General features: G+C 44.6%; 1 protein-coding gene across 1 annotated transcript in view; it reads left to right on the top strand.

Moving 5' to 3' along the window:
* The first annotated feature begins 308 nt into the window (after window positions 1-308).
* The window catches only part of KLHL3 (kelch like family member 3), a 74,976-nt gene continuing 51,430 nt past the window's right edge, over window positions 309-23,854 (top strand). Inside the window, exons 1-3 of the mRNA XM_063086829.1 lie at window positions 309-430; window positions 8,862-9,024; window positions 20,101-20,210. Coding sequence (XP_062942899.1) covers window positions 314-430; window positions 8,862-9,024; window positions 20,101-20,210 — 390 coding nt within the window. The 5' untranslated portion in view covers window positions 309-313. The remainder of the gene's footprint in view (window positions 431-8,861; window positions 9,025-20,100; window positions 20,211-23,854) is intronic.

Below are 23,854 nucleotides of genomic sequence, written 5' to 3'. Positions count from 1 at the left end.
CCACTTTTCTTGGCTGTGTGTGTAGAATTTCACGGTAAATGTTGGTTGAATGAATATTGCACACAGATTTGCCTTCAGAATGGAAATGGGCAACAGACAGAATGGGGAATGCTTAAGATTGGGCTTGTGGGTAATGTAACCTTGATGTAACCTTGATGTCAGCTGACTTATCCTCCTCCATGCCTGAATCCCTCCAAGCACTGAGGCAGTGCTTTTATGTTTCCAAGACTGGTCAGGAGGCCTTGTGGAAGTTAAGCATACCCTAGGTACCATGCTCATGTCCCTTCTGTTTTTGTTGTGAACTGTAGGTGACATGTCTGAGAGTAAAGCCAAGAAGATTGAAATCAAGGATGTGGATGGACAGACTCTGAGTAAGCTGGTTGATTACATCTATACTGCTGAAATTGAGGTGACCGAAGAGAATGTCCAGGTAAATGCAGCCCCACCAATAGCTCAGTGTATTGCACTCTCAGGACCCACTGTTTTACAGCATGATGTCATGAGGACAATGACTCAGTTGGTCACTTAAGAGGAAACTAACCCTCCAGAGATTTTAGGTGAATTGCCCTGCGTCATCTGGACAGTAGGTGGGCCAGCTGGCCCCCAAACTCATGCCTTCCTGGCTCAGGCTCCCATGTCCTTAACCACTAGGTCATAATACCTCTGAATAAGGCTGGACTCCAGAAGCACAAAGTCTTTAACACATGTCAGCTTAAAATCTTGTGAAGGAAGAACTAGAAGCTCAGGTGACCCCTCTTCTCCCTGGGTCATCATCTCATCTAAGGGATTTTGAGTATTGGATTGTGAGGCTGTTAAAATTTTTCCTGTTTCAACCTTAGTCATCGAAATGCCTCTGAATATATGGATTTTCCAAGCACCAGAGCTGAGTCTCAGCAGGAGTGTGCAGTTGTGAAACTTACGGTCTGTGCCTTTCTCTCCTTTTGCTGCACTGCCTCATCCTCAGCCATCTGGAGCCTTGAAAAGAGGAGCCAGTGAAGACAGTGCTCCCCCCAAGTGTGTCTCTACCGTGGGGACATGAGGCATCGGCATCGTGCCCCAGTAGGGAGATGGTTGAGGGTGTGGCCCACTCTTGAACAAATCACTGGGCTAAATACAGACACGGGATACACTATTTCTTGTCCTGAAGGATCTTACTATTTAATTAGAGTAATGGAAATTACATTTGATATGAAGGGTTTTTCTTTTTAAAAAAAACCTTACTTATTTACTGTGAGGCTGATACCTTGCTAGCAACCAAAATACCTATTTCCCTTATTCAGAACACCACCCCTTTTTTCAGGATTGAGATATTTGGGAGGTTAAATTGATAATTATTCATTCTTTCAATTCAATGCAAATGTCCGAGTTCCCATTATATGCCAGGCACGTTGCTGGGCCCCATGGTTACAGTGAGCAGTGACGATTCCATTGCCTGCCCTCCAGGAGTTCATGGTCAAGGGCTGAAGACAGACATGCATCAAATAAGCATTCGAGTCATGTTTATGCACAAATTGTGATAAGTCCTTTGAGGAAAGACAACGTGGCACAATGAGAGAGAATATCCAGGGGACTCAATTTGGATGGAGAAGGGCATGAGGGAAGAGTTCTTTCAAGTGATGAGGTGGAAGCTGAGGCCTGCAGGATGAGTGGGAGTCAGCTTGGGGTGGTGCAGGGTGCTCATAAGGGGGCAGATGCAGGCAAGCTGAGTGACTGAGGCACACTGCCTTTGGGCCTGCAGAGCCCACCTGCATGTTAGAGGCCGCCTTTGTCTCTGGCCCCTGAGACAGTCTCTAGGGTGATGTGATTTCTACAGGAGGATTATTTGACATAATCCTCCCCCTCCCTTTTTTAGTTGAGGTATATTTTGCACACAGTAAGATGCACAGCCATTCTATTTTGTTGTTGGTCTTTCCCATCTAGAGTGCAATGGGCAATGCGATGGTTACGTACTAGGTCTAGCAGCAGAATTCAAATAGCTGAGTGACTGAAGGGCAGTAACAGCAAGTGCAAAGTAATTTAGCATAAAATGAGTATGGGGAAGGTTGTAGAATTGTATGGTTGGAACTAGCTTTCTTCTCTCTTTTATCACGTATTTATTTAGTAACTTTTTTCCCTGCAAAGTATAAAGTATTTATACAAAGTTGGATAATTAGATGATGTTCTATTCTGGATCCTCATTGCTTGGCTAGGTACTAAGGTAATAATAGTAATAAGGTAATAAGTAATAATAAATTAATAATAAGTAAGGTAATAATAAGTAAATAAGTAAAAAGTAATAGCATAATAATTGGTAATAAGGTAAAAAGGTAATCTCTGCAGCTTTGGTCTAAACCAGTGGTGGTCTCTCTCTAGTTTACAAAAACAGTTGTCTTAGGCAGCTAGCAGCAGCTAGCACAGAGGACTCTGGAGACAATGGCTTCATCACAGTTTTTTAACTACTTTGTGTGGGAGGCTGAAGGGAAGGGGGACAGAGTGAAGATGTGCAGTTCAGATGACAAGTGGAAATAGGGATGAGGCAGGAATTGAGTATGGAGACCTGGGTCCCAGCCTCAGCTGGGCCACTAATTCACAGAGTGCTCTTATCTCAGCCCATTCCCACTGCAGGGTGTCAGTTTTCCCATCTGTGAAGTGAGGGTGTGGGACTCAGTGACCTCTGGCCAGACTCTGATTTGCTTTCCTTCTCTCCTACTAGAACTTTCCCAACATCTGCAGTGATATTCTGCCTCAAGGATCAGTTTTCCCATCTCTAAAACAGAAATCATAATAGCACCCATCGTATTGGGTAGTCATGCGTTAGACTGCCTGTGTTCAAATCCTGGCTTTACCATTTTCTAGCCGTGTGACCCTCTCTGTGCCTCAGTGTTTTTATTTGTAACATGGGCAAAATAATAGTATTTAACCTGGCAGGGCTGGTGTGAGGATGAAATGTATTAATATAGGTAAAGTACTCAGTGCCTGACACACGTTAAACAACGTGTTGGCTATTACTACCTAAAAAGGGAGGTGGCAATGGAGTCATGTGTGTGTGGAGGGCTTTGCCTGGTTTTTCCTCTGCCTGGGTGCTGATGGGGACTGTGGGGTAGGAACCAGGTAGGGAATAGGAGCCATGGTAAGGGCTAGGGAGCAGAGACTAACCCTATCTGGCTTCGAAGTGGCTGGGAATTCTCCCAAGTGGGCAATAGTTTAGGATACCTCCTGTCCAGGGTGTGCCCAGGATGCTTGGCAAGGACATAGGCCCAGGCCAAGTGCCAGATGTTGCTCTGAGGAGGGGGTCTTTTAAGGGGTCTATTAAATAGCTGGGTGGAGGGTAAAGCATGATCTAGAAGGTACAGGGCTTTGGGGGCTGTCTCAGTCCTTCCTCCTTCCTCCTGATAGACTGTGTGTGGGGTCTCACTGTCTTATTCCTTTGTTCAATCATTCATTCAATACACATTTTTTCTGAGCTTCTACACTGGGCCAGCAGACAGTATGGTCACAGAGAGTGCTGTTGACAGCCTGTTTCCCCAAGGAGCACGTGGTCCAAAGGTGGAGACGATGGCTAAGCAAATGGATACCCTACGGTGTGGTAGGGGCCACGGTAGAGGTTACCCAGGAAGCAGGAAATAGTCATTGCTGCCCTGATGAGCATGGTCAGGGCAGACCTCACTGTGGAAACATTGTTTGGGCCAGATCTTGAAGGAAGACTGGGAGGTCAGGCCTGCCTCCTCTGGGTACATATGTCCCCACCGATCTGTGAGCCTCTTGAAGGGCCTGCTGTGTTCATTCTTGGGGGCAGCATATGCAGAGGCTCCACTGGTAGGTACCATGTGGAACCTTCAGGGAACTGCCATTATTTGGAATCAATGTGATATACAGATGGTCCCCAAGTTTCCATGATTTGACTTAGGATTTTTCGACTTTGTGATGGTGCAAAGCCATTTTAGTTTTCACTTTCAGTACAGTATTCAACAAATAACATGAGACATTCAACACTTTATTATAAAATAGGCTTTGTGATAGATAATTTTGTTTATCTGTAGGCTAGTCCAAGTGTTCTGAGCACATTTAAGGTAGGCTCGGCTCAGCTATGACGTTCAGTAGGTTAGGTGTATTAAATGGATTTTCAACTCAAAATATTTTCAACCTATGATGGGTTTATTGGGATATAAACCCATCCCAAGTTAGTGTAGATGCTCAGTAAGTTGAGGAGCGTCTATACTAACTATTCCTTTTCCTTTTTCCTCCTCACATTAGACTGTGGTTAGGTCATGGATGACCTTGGGGGAAAACAAAACAAAAAGGCTGAGAAGAAGAGAGTCTGGATCCAAATATGTATTCTGCTTTAAGCTGGTATGTATCTGCTGAGGCAGTTGCTCACAAGTTGTCTATGGAGACAATAGTTGTTGAGGACTTCATGCACGGAGGAGATGAGCATGAAGGCACCGGGCTCTCCTGAAAGCCTGAGAAACAAGGGTCAGAGATTTGGGGGTTAGCTAAATGGCTGGGAGAGCAACCTCCTCATTCTCTCCCAGACACGCATACCTTGGCAAGACCCTGAGTTGCACTTCCTTGGTGGAGGTAACAGCAGTCCTAACTGACATGTACTGATACTTGTTATAAGGCGTGTGCTAATCAGTTCACTACATTATTTCATTTAGTTCTCGTAACCAACCAATGAAATGTATTAGAATGATCCCTATTTTACAGTTGGAGAAACTGATGCTCCGAGTAAGTGGTAGAATTGGGAACCGAACCCAGTTCTCTCTGCCTCACAGTTATCTGTGGCTGTGGTGAACTCTAGTTTCTCGTTAAATGAATGATCAGCATCTTGACTTCAGCTCATAATGACTAATAATAATAAAAACTGACAATAACTGAGCACTCCCTACGTACCAAGCACTGTGTTAACTGTTTTAAAGGTGTTGTCTCCTTTGATCGTCACCACAAGCCTTTAAGGCAGTACCATTATTATCCCCCATTTTACTGTTGAGGAGACATGGGCACAGAGAGGTTATTTGTCCTCAGTCACATGGCTGGTAAGTGGAGAAGTCAAAATTCAAAATGATACTTTTAATCACAGTGCTGTTTTGCCAGCTCTCCTGTTCATCTATACATCTCTCTCTCTCTCTCTCTCTTTCCCTTTCTTTCTTCTTTCTCTCAACAGACTTTTATTTAGCACTCTTTCTGTGTGGCTGGGGCAGGGGCTCTGGGTGGCCCCATCACCTGACTCTGGCTGGTGCACCCCCCCCCCCCACCCCGTGCACGGCCCTGCCTCCCTGGAATTCCTGGAGTAGGGGCTTTCTGAGGCAGGGCATTTCCTTTTGTTTTTGCTAAAGGAAACAAACTCTGTGACGGGATATCCTCTGCTATGTTTTCATGTTATCCGAGGGAGAGAAAAAACAAAACAGGGCCCGCATATGAAAAATGGTGCGGAGGCCATTTGCAAGCTGAAGAGAAACGTGCAAACTCTTTGCTGAGGGCTGTTCCGGGGCCTGTTTTCCAAGAACTCTGATGCTGAAGAGGTGAAAGACAGGCTAGAAACTTTCTGATTTAGGGTAGTCTTCCATCCTGATGGGTGGTTCCAGCCAAGGGCTTCTCTGGATTCAGCCTCCTCCTTCCAGGGGCCAACGGTGCTGACTGCCCTAGTGATTCTTCCAGGATAGTCTCACTTCAAAGCTGAGGACCTAAGCTTGGCCTCTTGTTGGTAATCTTGTTAGTGCTGGCGCGTGATGTAGGAGAATTTCAGGCGAGATAAGAGAAGAGGAAATCCTCTCACAGCCCTGTTGATGTGGGGAGAGAGAACTACTCGCCTTACGGATGTTTTGCTCTGTTTTCCTTCAGAGCTTCTGGGGATTTATTTTCTACTCATTTCCAGACCCCTAGAGTTAGAGCCGTGATGTATCTTCTGGCCTCCAAATCTCCCCCACCCCCAGCATTCTGAACACCTTGACTTTTCTTCACGCCTTCCTGTAAGAATCAAGTAGAGGGAAGAAAAGGCCTTTTGACTCATAACTAATCACAGTGTAAGATCAAAGAGAGGGAAAGAGCAATTAGAGAAACCACAAGCACCGTTCATTTTAGGAAGTCAGTTCGGGAACGTTTTCAGGCAGGAGTGGACCCAAACAGAATGGGAGTGTGGAGAGGGGGACAGCCTTGTAATTTTTGCCTACTAAGTGTGTTTTGTGAACAGTAGGGAAGTTGAAAGCTGTGTGGGTAGCTCTATCTAGGGAAGTTTTAAAAACTGAAAGTGTAACCTAAGGAGTATGTTCAGGAAATATTTATTTCATTTCTCTGGCTGGCTGTCATGAGCTGCTGTCTTCCTGGTGAGGAGGAGGGGGGAAGGGTGCGTGTGCTGCTGGCATGGTCTTGTCAGGGACTGGCTAGGAATGCAATCTGGGGGCAGACAGAACTCTCAGAAATCCTCCTCTGGGGGGAGTAAAGGGCTGCAGTCCCATTCCTGCCTCTTCTTACACCTGGACCTTTTAGGGCTCGTCACACCTCTGAGTAGGCTGTGTGCTGGACAACATTTCAAGGTTCTTCTCCCCCAGGCTTACTGGTTAGAGGTTACTCCTCCCTGGGGTGAACAGCTGTCTCAGTTTTCCCAGAACTGAGGGGTCTCCTGGGATGCAGAACTTTCAGTGCTAAAACTGGTATAGTCCTAGGCACATCAGGACAATTGGTCAACCCATGGCCTTAACTCTAGGCTTTGTAGCTGGTGTGGCTGGGGGGTGTCATGGAGGTCATTTGGGGACTTGGAGCACAGCTTTCCATTCTTGGTGTGTGTTCAGTGAGAATGGTTAATGGATCTCCACTTAACTTGCATGGCAGAGACTAATCTGGTCCTGGAATCTGTTCAGCCAGGCTGAGCAAGCTCACAGGTTAATTGCGTTTCCCAATTTATGGCTGCCTAGTGGGGATGGTGGGTGCCTAGTGGGGACGGAGCTCAGGTGGTTAGATTTGGATCCTGGCTGTGTTCACTTATGGCCTAAAACTCTCAGGAGAGGGTGATTTTATCTTTTCTTTCTCAGGAATGAATCACTGGTGCAGAGAATACCAAGGACAAGGTGTTAATTTACTGCTGTCCTGCTGGGAATGTATGAGAGTAGGGAGAGAGTGGAGGACGGGAAGAGAAGCACATTTTCTAGTGCCCAGCTGTCCTGAGGCAGAAGTTATGCTTGTAGGCAGGAAGAGCTTTCTTTGTTGCGAGCAGACGTTTAGCTGAGGGTATGACCACTGATAGTGGAGGCTCTTGATTTTTACTGCATATGGGCAAGGGTGATGAAGAGTGACCAGGCACCCCAGTTTTAGTACTGAGTCCTGGGAAACATCTCAGACCTGTGTAAACCAGGGTGGATGGTTACCCTAGTGGAGGGACAAAACCCAGGTATGGGCAGAGTTTTTGGCCTGAGCACATGGAGGTGATAAGAGTCAGAGCTGAGGGCTCAAAGGTTTTTTGAAAGGTCAGGGTCCAAAATTTAAATCACTTAAAAAAAAAAAAAACCTTTTGTAGTGCCCTGAATCGAGAAAACAAATGCATCTGCAGCCCATGCCTTCCTGGGCAAGCCCTTGTGGATGGGAACAGCTGGAGTCTGGCTGGCTTGGTCAATCTCTCTGAGAGCCAGGGGAGCAGCTGAGAGCAAAGGCCTGTGACAAGGGGATTGTTCTGGAGTAAAATGGATGCTGGGGTTCCCAAGCTAAACGGCCTTAAATCAAACTGTTCTGCTCTGTTATTTTTTTTCTAAATTTCGTTTTGGAAAATCATTTTTAGACTACCTGCCCCTTTCACAGGTGGGGATTGGGGTGGCAGAGCTGGATTGAAATCAGGCTTTGGCCTTCTGTCCTGTATTTCTGATCTAGAGGGCAGGCTTCAGCAGCTGTGGGAAAGTCCTAGAGAAACTCGACAAGGGTTGGCAGTCTGAGCACCCAGCTGGCCTGCTCAAGCCAGTCTCCTCTGGCTCTTTGGAAAAACACATGCACATACACCTGAGCAAGAACTATTTCTGTCTTCTAGGATACAGTATAAATACTCAGGTGTCCTGTGACCTTTTAAAAGAAAACTCAGCTCTCCCTTCTCAGAGAATGTACCCAAAGATGTTTTTTATTTTTTATCTGTTGGATGGGAAAATAAAGCGTGATTGCCTGAGTCCCAAGGGACTGGGGGGTGAGCTTCTTGTTCCACTAGACTGTAATCTCTGTAAAAGCAGGATCTGGTTCATCTTACTTACCACTGAATCCCAGATCCTGGACCAGTGCCTGGCACACAGGTGCTTAGTAATTAGTGGTGAATGAGCTAGTGAACAATTCAGTTAAGTACCCTTCTGAGGGAGGACAGTACACTAAAAGCTGTAGGGCACTGGTTCTCAAACTCAGATATACATTAGAAGCACCTGGAGAGCTTTAAAAACATCTCAATGCCCAGGCCATACCCTATACCTATTAAGTTATAATCTTTGGGGGTGAGACTCAGGCATCAGTATTTTTAAAACTCTTCAGTGGATTCTAGTGTGCAGTCAAGTATGTGAACCACTGCTGCAGGGTTTTGTTACTCAAAGTGAGGTTTGTGGACCAGCAGCTACAGTATCATCTGGTTTCTCATTAGAAATGCAGGCTCTCAGGTCCCACCCTAGACCTACTAAATCAGGATCTGCAGTGTTGTAGGCTGTGGGAATACAGAGAATCCGTTAGTGCTTAGGGTCCATGAAGTGAAGAGTAGTGGGAAATAAGGTCAGAGAGCAGGCTGGGAAGTTTGGACTTACTGGGCAGGCAGTGGGGAGCCATGAAAAGATCTTGAGCATGAGTGTCATATGATTGCAACAGTGCTTCAGAGGAATGAGTCCCTGCTGGTGGGATCTAGTGTCTCAGAACGTCACCTTCTCTTGCAGGTGCTGCTCCCAGCAGCCAGTTTGCTGCAGCTAATGGATGTTCGGCAGAACTGCTGTGACTTCCTGCAGTCTCAGCTGCATCCCACCAATTGCCTGGGCATCCGCGCATTTGCAGATGTGCACACCTGCACTGATCTTCTGCAGCAGGCCAACGCCTACGCAGGTAATGGGGAGCCTGGTTGCTGTACCTCCTCCACCTCCACCTGGTCTGCGGTGGCCTCCTCAAAGATTATGAGAAGTAGTCGCTGATGTGAAACAGCTATGATTCAGATAGGAGACAAGACACAGGTGGAAAGTTAATTAACAACAGAAACGTTTAGCTCATTGCCAAGTGGAATATGATTAATTGCTGGATGGATGATACAGACAGTAACTCACCAGAGTGGAGGAAGGAGATCTGAGAAGATTTGGGGGGTGGGGGAGTAAATTGAGCTCGGTCTCGAAATAAATATTTTTTGTTGTTTAAGAAAATTTTAATTTTGATCAAAGTGTTCTATGAATATGATTTTAAAAGTCAAATACTATTGGAAAGCTTATAATGATAAGCAAGAGGCCCCTGCTCTACTTTTCCACACCAAGTCTTGCTCTCTAGATCCACACTTTCAATCCTAAAGGAATTAAAGTGCAGTTTCTGATTCAGCTAAAAGTTACTTCATCTGCTAGTTACCTCCACTTATCTAAATAATGAGTGTATACCGCTATGTTTTGATTTATTAGTTTTATACATCATCTGTTGACTTCTCTAGAAGAATAAGAGCTTTCACAAACTTTCCCCTTATGCACACACACTCTTCGCCTCTCTTTTTTGTCCTAATATTTCCATGACTGAATTGTCATGTATTACAATTATAGTTTTTTTAATCAGAAAACTTTTTTAAAAAATTAGAAAGGCAGTAAATAATTGCCTTTTTCTTTCGCATAGTGTGTGCTACTACTGCTAATTCTTGTCAGACAGGTGCAATTGAACGATCCTTCTCAGTACATCAGATAACCTGTTGATTTTACCTTATTATTCTTGGAGACATTCTCCCTGCTAGAGCTTGTCATCCTGTTACTTTCATGGGGTTTGGGAGGGAGTACAAATGAACGTGAGTATTCAGTCCCACCATGTTTAGCTGGACAGAAATCTTCATTGCTATTTATTTCAGCTTGAGGAAAGATCATGAGTAACCTAGGAAATGGGTCTGGTTATCTTAATTGATAGATTTAGTCATGGCCACCTCCTTCTCTCGCAGTAAAGCATCTTATTGTCCCCCAGCCCAAACAAACACTGTCACAGCTACTGTTCTGTTCTGTGTCTCCTGTCCAGTCAGTGTCTGGAAACTGACTGAGGGCATGCTGGTGGCCCACCTGCCAGCTTCTGTGCTGCGTTAGCCCCCGGTCCATGAGGCAACAAGCACTTGCTCTGTTTCGTGGCATCCTTTTGTTCTCTGATCAAGCTCCTGATTTCAGGAGCCTGCACAGACTCTCATTTCTTCCTGAAGTCTGTTTCTAAGGACACACATGGGACCAGTACTTAAGATGGTCTTGATGATGATGATTTTTGTGGAGGACATTCTTCAGTAGCCCCAATTGTGAATCCTGCTGACTCTTTCTGGCTCTGAACCTTGACTCTCCTGTTTCTCTGCTGTTCCTCTTCTGTTCCCTTTTCCCCCTGCATATTCCCCACCTCCTTTCTGACTTTTCTCAGGGAGCCCTTTCCCTCGCTGGGGAGGGCTGCCCAGCTCAGCCTTTGAAGAGGTCACTTTTTTGAGGGATGTGCTCAGGCTTTGCTCCAGCAGGAGCCAGGAGCTTGGTCAAGGCAAGTATTTGCTGGTGCAAATTCTTGTTACAAGCATTTGCTGGTGCAGTGGTAAAGGGAGAGTGCTTAGGTGCCAAGAATTCTCTGTCTTCTTCTTCCCGTCTCCCCTCTCCACTCCTCTCTTTCTATATAGTGTGTGCATGCATGACTTTGGGTCACATCCTATACTGTGTTTTATGGGCATTATCTCATTTAATGCATACAACAGCTGAGGAAACCAGGGCAGAGAGAGGTGAACTAATTTGTTCAGGTCACACAGCTAGTAGGGACAGAAGCAGGATCAAACCCAAACAGTGCTGACTCCAGAGCCATTGTTTGTAACTGCTACATTCTGCAGCTTCCAGGCTCAGTTTGGACTTAAGGTTGCTATGTGAATCAGTAACTGAGGAGTGCAGGTGGCGAGAGCTGACGTTTTCCATTGGAAGTGTGTGCCTGGAAGCCTGTGCCATGTGGTCACCAAATCCCAGCAACCAGACAGTGTGGACAGATATCCAGCTGTCTGCTAGACATAGGGTGTGTAATCATCTGGGGGCGGGGAAGCACTACGTGGGTGTCTTCTGTCCCCATTGGGTGGCTTCCTCCTGGACACATGGAGCCTGTTCCCTCACTGCGTGAGTTAGTCTTCCTACTTTTCCTGGCTTGGTCAGTGTGATCTTCAGGCTGAGAGCCTCCTCCCTGTTGTACAGACCTTCTGTGGAATCTGTGACCATCTCCTGGATGGCTTTCTTTGCAGCCCTTAGCCATGCACAGGAGGGAGGCCATATTTTTAAGGTGGTATGAGAATGCATCATAAATTGATAAGATCATGATGAAAAGACATTAGAGGAAGTGAAGGTAAAACTGTGTGGTGTTTAGGGAAGGAAGTAGAAAATGATGGTCTGTGCTTAGTCCCTTGCACCCACCCACTGATGTGGGCATATTTTGTTTCCTTGGTCTCACACCCCTGACTTTACATGGAGCCTGGTACTCTCTGCTATCACTGCCTCTTAAGACAAACCTGCTACCTCACTCCATCATAAATGTGGAGGTGTAGGTAGCCACTAGGGTCACGCACAAGGGACAGAGTTAGCCCCCATGGTCACAGGCTTTCTGGCCCCATGTCTCATATTAGGAGGTGTTTTAAGCCAACACAATATAAGGAGATCTTCCAGCTCAGAACTAGGGATCAGACCAGCCAACACTCTGGAGCTGAGTGACCCTGGGTCTGTTTTCTCTTCTCTGTGATGAGGGTGGTACATCCTGCCCTATTTCCAGGATGGTCTGGGGATCAGGAAGACAGGGAGGAGAGCACCCTGCAGAAGTAGACAGCACCCAGGGCTGTGCTCTGGAGACTTCCTGACACCCTCATCATCTGCAGGAGACAGCCTCAGAGCCGGGTCCTGGCTGGAGAGGCAGGAATCTTCAGATCACTGCTGATGTGGACAACATGCACGATGGGGGAGCGGGACCATTTCCAAAACTTCTGATTTTGATTTGTCATTATTCAGATGTGCAGGCAGGTGTGTCCTGTGCTGCCTCCCTATCCTTCTCAGTGTCTAGCCAGCTGAGCTCTGCCTTTGCTTGTCTGCAGCCCCCAGCTTTGCCTCTGAATTCTGTCTGAATTCTGTTCCTCTTCCTTCTTCAAGAAAAGCTTTCTTTTCTGTTGTTATTTTATATATATATATATTGGTGGCTGGCTGGTACAGGGATTCAAAACTGTTACTTTTATTGCTATTTTAATGCAAGGCCTTTCCCTGATCATGACAGAAAAGCAGACAGGCAGAAAGAACATGAAAAACACCACAGTCCTACCTAGAGAGAACCTTAGGCAGTACCTTGGTGTATATCCTTCCAGATCTTTTTCATTGTACATGTATGTTTTCCAGCTTAAAAAAAATTCTTAGCAATGTATCCTGAGCATCTTTCTATGTCATCATTTATGTTTCTATACTATTGTTTTAAAACCTCAGAGAATGTATTCAATAAAAGAAACTTATACTCGTGACAAAAAAGAGTGCAAACAGTACACAAAAGTATAAAATGCAAAGTCCATCTTCTTCCAGGCCCTCACTCTGAAGCGGGCAGGACAAATATCTCGGTATCCCTACAGAATTTATATATTGTGCCTTTTAACTTACACAAATCAAAGCATTCTGTACTCACTATACTCTTGTTTGACTTAATACAAAATCTTGGAATCTTTTCCAGACCCTTGAGTATGGCTTCATCTTATTCTTTTTTATCTGCTGCATCATATGGATGAAGTATAATTTATTTAACTAGCCCTTTATTGATGGACATTAATGTTTCCTGTTTTTTCTTTTGTACAAAGTGCTTCAGTGAGAATTCTTATACATACTATTTTGGAGTACACTTGCTAGAATACCTGAAGGGTACAATCTTAGTAGCATAATTGTTGAATCCAAGAGAATATGCGTTTAAAAATTTTTGGTAGATATTGCCAAATTACTTTCTAAAAGAAATGGAGCTTTATTTCTAAGGCTAGCTCTTGCCTTCTGATAAGTCTTCAGCCTCCCTGGCGAAAACATGATTTTGTGGGGCTGGAGCATCAGCCCCCTTCATCCAGGTGCCTGTTTGGCCTCCTGTTTGGAATGGCCCTGTCTCTCCCTGCTGTGGCAGTTCCTTCCGATTTCTCTGGATCCATTCCCCCCCCCCTCAGGGTTAAGCCCCCAAATTGTTGCTGTGATATTTTAGGGGTGAGGGAGGGTGGGTCCCACATTTAGAAACTGACTGCTCAGACCCTTGCCTCTGGCTGACAGTGTCACAGTCCTTCTGGGTAGCTAGTAGCTGGGAAAGGGACCCTAGTGTTTTGCACAGCCTGTTTCTTATACCTCATTATTATTGTTTCCAGGGACTGCTTAATCTTTAACCTCAGAGACCAGGGCCCAGGTTTATGGAGACTTTGTTGTTGGTAATTGGATGGCCATGCACTAGGCCATCAGCAGAGCTGGTTGGGAGGGATGTTAATGGGGCCCCATTAATGAAATGGCAATTAAAATTCTTTAGACATATTGTTTACATCAGTCTACCAAAGCTGAGCTGAAACCCTGCAGCCACGAGATGAAAAAGCCATCAGATTTCACATGCTTGTGGAGAGAAATAGCCTTTTTTTGATTGATTGAATCACTTGAGATCATGGAATGAAGTAATTAAATTAAGGGCAGCAGAAAAATTTGGCAAAGCATTTAAAAAACACAAACCTCTGACTCACTGTGGGTCTTATAAAAATGCTGCCCCCAACCTGGCATCACGAAATAATGATGATGATGATGACAATGATGGTGATGGTGGGAGTTTCTACCATTTTTGAACACTTGCTAGGTGCCAAGAATGGTGCTACACCCTTCCTAGGCATCACCTCATTTTGGCCACTTGACCATAGAGATAATTATTTTCTCAATTTATATGTGAAGAAACTGAAACTCCAGAGAGGTTTAGTAACTTGCCTCAGATCACACAGCTTATAAGTGGAAGGGCCAAATTCACAGCGGGGCTGCCTGACTGCACAGGCCCGTGTCCTTTCCCACCCGCCTGGCCAGCGCAGCTCGTCTGCCTGTGATGGTTGCCTCACTCCTGCCTCCCCTCAATTTTCTCCTTCTAACTTGAAGGTGGCCAGTGAAGCAGTGGTGCAGACACACTTGCTAGCTCTTCTCTCTGTTGGGACTTTAGGAAACTTCCCTTGCTTCTATTTTCAGAGTAACAGGGAACCTCAGTGTTGAATCAATAGCTGGCGGTTTTGATATAGCCCTTGTCTCAGTGTGTACCTGTGTGAGACAGAGCGAGAACAGGGACAATATGCTTATTTCTGGAGATATGTCAGCATGGAAAGAGAGGTCTTTTCCCACCATCCCCAGGGAGGATGGAAGGAATCACAGTTAGAGTCTGAGGGCTGGAGGTCATGACCCTTCTGGGAAGAGGTCATAGTAGGTCTGTTTCTTCCCTGTGAGATCTGAGCCTTCTCCCTGGAGCAGAGAAACTGGGGGCCTGGAAAGCCAAATACTGATTCAAGAAAGCTTGCTTCTGCCCTCCAAAAATAGAGTGATAAGGGGCAGCAAAGATTGGAGGCAGTTCTATTTTTTTTTACGCTGGTGAAATGTTTTGATTCTATTTGTGTCCACCTGTGTCAGCCAGTCTCTCCTGAAGGTGTGGCCAGTGGTTCAGTTCAGAGGCACTCACACCTGTTCCCTGGGGCCACTGGCCCTGGGAATTAGGGGGCTCGTGCAGTCTCTGCAGGTCAAGGCTCTCAGTTCCATTTGTTCTGGGTGTGTGGTTTAGATGAACCAGATCAAAGGCTTAGGTTTATCTTTATCCCATAAAGAGGGAGGAATAGGTTTGGGGCTAGTTTGGGAGGTTGCCTGAGCCCTAGGCAGTCCTGAAGAACAGGCAGGAAAGTGCAGTAATAATTTTAGAGCTCAATAAATGCAGACATTATGCTGGACACTGAGGATTCAGGATTCAGCTTCAAACAAGACAGACTTGGTCCCTGCCCTCATGGGGCTCCCATTCCCAGTATGACAGAAAGACCTCATTTGATAAAGCAGGGTGATTAGGGCTATGTTAATTATTATTTCCTATTTTGGAGACTTTGGGAACACCAAAGAATATCACTTCATCTAACCTGGTGAACAGGGGGATTAGAGAAAGATATTAATTCGGGGATTAGGTCTGAGATCTGAACCCAGGACTAACTCTTTAGACTGTTAGAACACTACTACTCTAAGATTACTTTTTTCCCCCCCAAAGAAAGGTCTTTATATTTATATCCTCCCTGTCTTTCTCTTTCTGTCTCCAGCACCCTGAAAGGGATTCTTAGGATTTTCTGATATCTATATTGAATTTTACCTCAATGGCCTTCTCAGGACTGGTTTTTATTATCTTTTTGTTTTTTTGGTAGCTGGCTGCTACAGGGATCAAAACCTGGACCCTGGTGTTATCAGCTCTAATCAAACTAACTGAGCTAACTGGCCAGCCCCTGGTTTTTAATTATCTTAAAGATTAAGGCACTCATCAGAATATTTATTATTATAACCAGACAGCCTTGGTTTCAAAACCTGGCTCTACCACTTACTGTTGTATGAATCTAAGCACACGACTTGGACTTTCTGAACTTCCATTTCTCCATCTGTAAAATGGGGATATTGATATTTATTTCAGCAGGGCTTTTGGGAGTATTAAGTGACATGCTGTATGTAAAATACCTAGCACAGTGTTAACTTCTGTTAGAAAATGTCTGAAACTTCTCTGTGCCTGTTTCCCTGGAGAGGAAGCCCTTTCCTGGGAAGGTGGCACCCACGTTTTCTCATTGTTTCAGCACTGTGAGGAAATATATGTAGGTGCTTGGTAGGAAGACTGGAAGTTATGTGGTGCCCGTCCGTCTTCAGAATTACTCATCCACATGGACAGGAACACAATTACTGTGTTTTATTAATCAGGAATTGAAACTTAAACAGTGTTTGTTACCTATAGTAAAGCCTGGTTAATTAGGACATTTAACTAGAATGCTTAATTAACTGACTTTTTCTCTGTGTCCACTTCTCTTTAAGGAAAAGGAAGCAAAAAAAAAAAAAAAAAAAAGATAAATTGGAGTTTATTATTGGAGAGTTCCCCTTCAAGGGGCTAGAGTCCTGCACATGCCCCCCTCTCCTGAGATCTGGCCCATCTGTCTCTCCCCTGCCTCTCCTGGAGCCTGACATGGTTCCCCACACTTAGTGGGTGCTCAGTAAAGCTTTGTAAGATGAATGACGACATAGCCTCTGCTCTAGTTAGACTGCACTACTGCTGTTCCTGCACCTGCTCAGAATTTTTCTGCTTCCTTGTTTTTTGTTATACTCGAAGTGCCTCTCCCAGTCATGGCCCTGCGGACTTTGGATTAGAATTATTGGTGCTTTGTGTTATCCTTCCTATGAGCCAGTAGGCTCTTTGTAGGCATGAGCTGTTTTCTTCATTTTTGAAGAAACACTGCATTTGGCACATCATACATTAAAAGTTATGTAGCACTTGCAACGGTCTCAGTAAATGTGACTTACATACATTTGCTTATTTAATGCCCACAGCACCTTTATGAGATAGGTTCTATTCTTAGTCCCATTTAATAGATGGGAACAGTGTAGCCTTAAGAAACTGAAAAACTTGTATCACTGGAAAGTTTGTTGAATTCAATGGAATTAAACAGGATCTCTGAGATCTCGGAGATTCACAGCCTGTCCTATGGGACCTGTTGTCCCAAAGGTTCTCTCAGTGCTGTGGAAAAGCTTCTGTTAAAGAACTGGACTTTGTGAAGCAGGATCATGGGCTGATAATATTCATCCTTTGTTTCTAAAGACTTTCTTAAAGATCTCAAAATGGGCTAATATATATTATCGTCTTTGAGCTTCCAAACAATCTTGAGAGCTAGGTCAGGTATTATGGTTCCATTTTATGGATGAGGAAGCCAAAGCCTGGAAATAAGTGGCTGCAAGAGCTGAACCCAGGGCTTCTGACTCTTAGCCAAAGCTTTTCACTACATTCTCCAGTTATACATTAAAAGCAAAGCAAAACAAACAAAAAAACCAAAATAATTGTCTGAAGGGGAAGATGATTCCCGGAGGTATCTTCTGGCAGCAGAGTGGGTTCTTCTCTGGAAGCTGCCGTGAAGACGGCTGACAAGTCCAAAGTCTTCTGGGGAAATCCTATTTCCCAGGAAATCAAGTTAGCCAGAGCATCCTGTTCCTGTTTTTTTCTATCCCGTTGTTTCTTGAATTTTGCTAACTTAAAGGGGACTCTGGTCCAAGGACTTTGGGGGCTCAACCCTGTCCCTTCAAACTATAGGTAGGAGGGAAGTGTTCCTCTTTGATCCTTTTCTTTGTTTCTTCCTGCTCATACCCTGCAAATCTCCTGGGTCCCTGGGTGCCAACCCTGAATGAGAAGCTACTGTCTGTTAATTCCCTTGCTACCCCCTTCCCATCAGACACTGTTTCCAGGAAGGATTTCTGAATGGGATTTCAGAGGAAGTCTCCAGATGGGTAAAGACGCAGCCCACTTCAGGAATAAGGGACTAGATTCAAATCCTGCAGTGTTCCAGAGGGTAAGAGATGGAGAGACGCGGGGGGCTGACTACTTTCTTCCTTGATTTATCTCTGAGGATTTCTGGTTTGTTCCTCAAGCCACCTAGAATATGCATTATTGCACATCCACTGTCGTCCTTTTCAAAATCCAAGCCCACCTACTTCTGGCTTTATGAGCTGTAAGGAAGTGGTTTTTTTCACAGCACAGAATTTTACTTTCTTACCTCCTCCTATTCTCTTCACTCTCTTCCTTCCCGCAAATATCAGGTTTTCTTAACCAAAGATAGATGTGGGAAGGCCAGATGTGGCTCTGGGCCACAGAGTGTGGTGCTGGTTTGTCTGACTCTCCTGCGAACAGAGTGGTCCTGCTGAGCTCAGCCGGGAAAGCCTTGATGTCCTGTGCTCTGTTGTGGTGTGGTGGCTTGTGTGGTGACTTTTTTTTTTTTTTTTTTAATCTGGGTCTTGCCAACCAACAGGGGCCTGTGGTCCAAAGACATCTTGGACCAGAAAAGGCATGGAAGGAGAATCCAGTTACTTTCTCAGCCTCCAGCCCAAGAACGAATTCTCATCATCAAAGAAGACTGCTGTCTTGCTTTTATTTCACGATCTTCAGGAATGAACACATTAAAAAGAATACTATCTAGTCTTATATATTTCTATGGTTAAGATTTTTTGAATGTCTGACCTAGAAACTGAGCTTTAACTAAAAGCTATTTCCTATTGTCATATAGAGAAGCAAAGACCAGCTGCTTACTCTGCTGACTTTATGACAGCCCCTTCCCTTCAGAGCGTCTTTTAGATTTGTCTTGTTGTGCACAAACATTCACAACACGGTGACCACAGTGATATCATTAGGCATGTGGGGAGCAGGAGCCCTTTTTGTCCAGTGAAAGATGGAAAAGATTATTTATACCTCGATCTTTGAGAGTAAAATATTAACGTTTAGAGAACTGGGATGAAGGTGGGAATTCACAGGGTCTGAAATTATTTCAGTATAAAAAGCTGAAAGTACTTTTTGCAAGAAATGATTAAAATGTTCCGTTCTTTGCTTTTAAGAAGTGAGGAGCATGAGAGAGTAGCTCAACGTACTCTGATTTTCCTTTTCATCGCAGAGGTCATAGACTTGCTATTTCAGCAGTCTCCCAGCAATGCAGGGACCCTGAATCTAATGGAAGAGGCCAGACGAAGTGGGGGTGGTTCTTGATGGGAACTGGGGGGAGGGGGGTGTAGCCCTTTAGAATTATCCAAGAGGCTACCAGGCTAGAGAGGTCCACCAAAGAAGGAAGTGGGAAGGTCTGGAGGGCAAGGAGCAAAGACCCTCCTTGGGGCAAGGGTGCAGGGTTGTGAGAGAACTCAGAGAGAAGCAAGGTCTGGGGAAAATCACAAAAGGCCTTGTGACCTCCAGAGCCTGCTAAACTGGGAATTGTCAGCCCTTGGGTAGATTCATCCTGGAAGAGCTTACAAAACACTTTCACAGATCCTTTCTCATCAGATCGTGGGAGTGAGACAAAACAGGCAGTGTTGTTCCCATTTTACAGAAGAGGATAGTGAAGCCCAGGGAGGTGATTCCATTGGCCTAAGGACACAACTCATAAATGGCAAAGCCAGGATTTGAATGTAGGTTCCTTCTCTCTGAAGCAGATGACATTTCAGTGAATATAATGCTCTGTAATAGCAGGATGGTGACCTGGGCAAATGTCAGGATAGTAATTGTCCCTGGCATTTCTCTTGTGTGGACCTCAGACCTGTGGGTTTTGTCTTGTTCTAGCTATCCCCAAATTCCCCTCCATCTGACAGCTACACAGGTCTGGCTGTTGTGGACTGTTCCTAGTGGGGGTGGGGCTAACCTGTTGCCACCACACCTGGATGGATGCTTAGTTGGGTCTCCTTGTGAACTAGAGACTCTCTTTACTGGGCTTGAATTTGGATAAGAAAGAGTGGTCTCCTCTTCCAACCTTCTAATGTTGATTTCCTGCAAGAACCCTGGAGACTTCCAGCCACACAGCAGTTCTGACACACTTTTGTATGGCTCAGCTGCAGGGGGCACCTCTGCAACTCTACCAGCTTGCGCCTTGAGGGGAAATGAGCTCAGTTAAGTAGGTAGGTCCCAGTGAAGCTTTTCTGTGATGCCATTATTAATCTCATGGAGCAAGGAAAAAATATAACCTCAGATCTCTCTGCCCCATTTTCGTCTGTGTTGATGTTCACACAGGGCGATGCTTTCACTGCTGAATTAAAAGGCTAGCTTCCCTGCAGCCAGGATATCTCCCCCTACCACCCCCACTCTCCCTCCAGGACTCCACCCTGAATCCCACAGACTGTCATGACATTGGCTCATGGAAAGGCAGGAGTGTGTTATAACTTTGCTTTCTTAACTTCTGCTTTTTTGGAACAGAGCAGCACTTTCCAGAGGTGATGTTGGGGGAAGAATTTCTTAGCCTAAGTCTGGACCAGGTGTGCAGCTTGATATCCAGTGACAAGCTGACAGTTTCTTCAGAAGAGAAGGTATGGCGTGGTCCTTTGGTGAAACTGGAGCCGGTCCTGGGAGGGACTTGCGGTTGGGTGAGATCTTTTCTCTTTTTCAGAGGAAAAAAAAAAAGCTTTTTTTTTTTTTAATCCCTTTAAGCTAAACAAATAAACTAAAAGGCCTTTTGGCCCATGACCACTACATTCTGGACCCTTTAAAGAAGAAACAACAGTGATGACAATGGTGACAAAGCCCCTCTATTTACTGAATGTTTTCAGTTTGCAGACCCCAGGCTAAGTGCTTTATATTCTTCAGTTCATTCAGCCTTCCCCACTGCCCCGTGATGCAGGCCCTGCCATTGTCCCCATGTCACGGAAAGGGAAACATGTGGATTTCTCCTCTACCAGGAAGAACTTCTTCGCTCCAGGAGGGGTAGTCTGCTGCAGTGAAATAACAAGCTTTAGTGTTGGCCAGCAGGCTCCAAATCTGCTCTCCGGTATTTACAAATTAGTTATGATCTGTGTGAGGTACGTAGCTTGTCCTCTGTTTCCTCATTTGTAAAGTGAGTGACGGCCACTGAAAGGAAGAGTCGACACCAGTTGACAATCCACGGGAGAGAGCCCGTTTATTAGGCAGCACACACACACACATATATAGGGCTTTAAGGGGAAAGCTGATTGGCTTAAAATGCAATCCCTACTTAGCATACCGCATGGGGTTTGGGGGGAGCTGATTGGTGTGTGATTCGCGCCGGCGGGAAGGAGAGTACGGAAGAGAAGGGCAACCAGCGCCATGATGGGGTGTGGCCGAGAAGGGCTTATGTGATCGGGGTGTGATCCCTTGGGGCATTTGGGTCCCTACAGCCACCACCAGACACTGGAAAGAGGGAAGGAAAGATTCTACTCGGAGTCGCAGATAGAGTGTACCCCGGCTGACAGCTTAATTTTGGATTTCTAGCCTCTAGAACTGTCAGAGAATAAATTTCTGTTGGTTTAAGCTGCCCAGTCTGTGGTACTTTGTTATGGTGGCCCTAGGAAACTAATACAATTATTCTTTTATGTTTTTTTTTTTTCCTTCAATCATTTCAAAGTGTTTAAACCATTCTTAACTCATAGGCCATACAAAAACAGGTAGTGGGCTGGACTTGGCCTATGGGCCATAGTATGCAGACCCCTGTTATAGAACTCCTCTCCCCCCACTTCCCACCTTACTGCCACCCCAAGACATCAGCACCAGTCCGGTAGCGCCCCCTAAGTTCTGAGGTTTAGGTCCACACTACTGCATTTTAACAATTCCAACTTCTTTCCCTTTTCCACCACCCTTAGGGGAAGACAGATGCTTCAGTAATTGCTACTTCCATCTATACTCTACTGTTCTCCTTCTCCTCTTCAGTTACCTGGTCAAGAACTTTGTATCTAGTTAACATTATCTATTAAATTATCCCTGTTAAAATAACTATGTGATTTCTTTCTCTTGACTGGTATAATTTCCTTTTTAAAAAAGTCTTCAAGATTTTTGTATGAGGTACACTGACCTTTAAGGCTTTTTGGATGCTTTGGTAACTATTAAATTTAATTTTAGGTAGTCAAGACAACTCTTTGCAGAGTTGGACTTTCTGAGATAAAAATTGCATACTTAAAAAACAATGAAAAGTGAGGAGTAGTATTAGAACATATTCCACAGGACAGCTGTGGGGATTAAATAAAGTAATGTACTCATATATAAAATGCCTGGTATAGTCATAGCAGGTGCACAGTCAGTATTAGCTGAGTTTATTATTGACCCCGCATCTGAAATTAATCTCTTCCTGCTCTGTGTTTCAGGAATACACTCACCTTTTTATCTTAGCTAGTTCTGAGCTGGCCTTAACTCCCACATTCAACTGTGAGTTCTCTGATGGTAGGGACTACATCTAATTCTCTGCATCCTCAGAGAAGCTGAATGTTTCTTGAATCATCTTGGTTCACTCTTAGCATCCAAGCTTGATGCCCTTTCCTGAGGGAATATTCAAGGAGAAACCCTTAAAAAGGATTTTGCACTGGAGATGAAACCATATCCATTGGCATGTTTCCAGATAATGGGGTAAAATTCACAAGCCCCTGCCTGTCATCCTGGAAAAGTTTGACCAAGAAGAAAAGCAGCTGTTTATTAGAATTGTGGGCTGCCCTGAGACTCCCAATAGATCCCCACAAGATGACTGGCACAATAAACTGGCTCTCTCATAGGTGTAAGGAGGCCTCTGTGTCTCTGACATGAGACAGTGCCTGCAGGGAAGAAAATACCTCTGGCCAGGCCATAGGCACCTGCCTTAAATTAGAAACTTAGGGGATGCCCTTGCTTCTAAGCATATTTACCGTCTTCTCTGGATTTTGCTACCAAATTGGCCCAATTGGAAGGAATGAACCAATCAGTGATTGGCTGTGTTAATGTTGAGACTGTTGGCCAATTTGGGGCTTGCTTGAGCATGTTCTCAAGTGTACATTGAAAAAATGGCAGCAGTCATGTAACAGCAGGATGTGGGTCAATTTGGCGGTGGGTATTTGGGTTAAGGGGGTGGGGGTCCAGCTACCTTGAATTCATGCTGGCCCATCCAGCTCTGAGATCATAGTAAGTTTTCGTCAAGTGAGGGCTTACCTGTGCTTGCTGTGTCAGGGTGAGGGTAGGGTAGATTGTTAGTGGAGAGAGGCGTTATCGTGCCCTGGAAACTCCTTGGGCTTTGGACTCAGGTGGTCCTGGTTCCAGTCTCTGCTTACTGGCTATATGACCTTGAGAAGTCACTGGTCTCCATGAACCTTAGTTTCCTTAGTTTCCATTTTTCCTTAAATGTAAGATGGGAATTCTAAGAGTACCTCCTTTATAAGTGGACATGAGGATTAGAGATAGGTTTCTTTTAACATGTGTTATAATGGTTATAAAATACCAACTACAGTGTTAACAGGTGCTCAATAAATGGCAGTTATTGTAATTGCCATAATCATCTATTCTGAGGTATCTTTGATAATGATAATGGTATTAATTTTGCCATTGATAATGGTAAAATATGCTCTTGAGTTAACTGTATCTTTCCAGAAACAAAGAAACATGACTTTAAATGTACACACTTAAAAAATTGTCTCTAGTAGCTCTCATTAATCCACATGCTTACGTATGAGTTGCTCTTTCTGTATAACGAGAGTTTGAAGTATAGGTATTTTTCACATTAATGCAGTTCTGCATCATATTTGGTTCTTAGAGATTATGTGTAACTTCAGAATTATGTGATGCTTTTCATAAAGCTGATTACTCATGATCCTGATCCCTTTAGTACCTTTATGGTTGGCAATGATTCTGAGGCTTATCAAGGAATAGCAGGGTTTGGTCTGCATTTTCTCTTTGGCTAAATTCATTCATAGTTTTATTTCTCCTTAATTGATTATGTATTGCTGGAGGTTAAATAGCTGGAAGCTTCTGACAGTTAGGAGTTTGTCATTTGAATGCTAGTTCTTTAGGCTTTGAAAATTCTGTCAGTTCCAGGAGATTTGGTGATTTTTTCTCCCTTTCATTACATGGCGTGTGATAAGCAATCTCTTGCTTGCTTGATAGCTTTTCCTTTCAATACTGTTTTATAGTGGAATTTAAAAATGTAATTGAAGTAATATTAGAGATCTTAAGTTAAAATTCAACTGTGTATAATGTTATCATT

Source organism: Cynocephalus volans, chromosome 2, assembly GCF_027409185.1.
Source record: "Cynocephalus volans isolate mCynVol1 chromosome 2, mCynVol1.pri, whole genome shotgun sequence".
Taxonomy (NCBI): domain Eukaryota; kingdom Metazoa; phylum Chordata; class Mammalia; order Dermoptera; family Cynocephalidae; genus Cynocephalus; species Cynocephalus volans.
The sequence above is the reverse complement of the archived record's forward strand: the minus strand, read 5'-3'. Positions and strand labels throughout refer to the sequence as shown.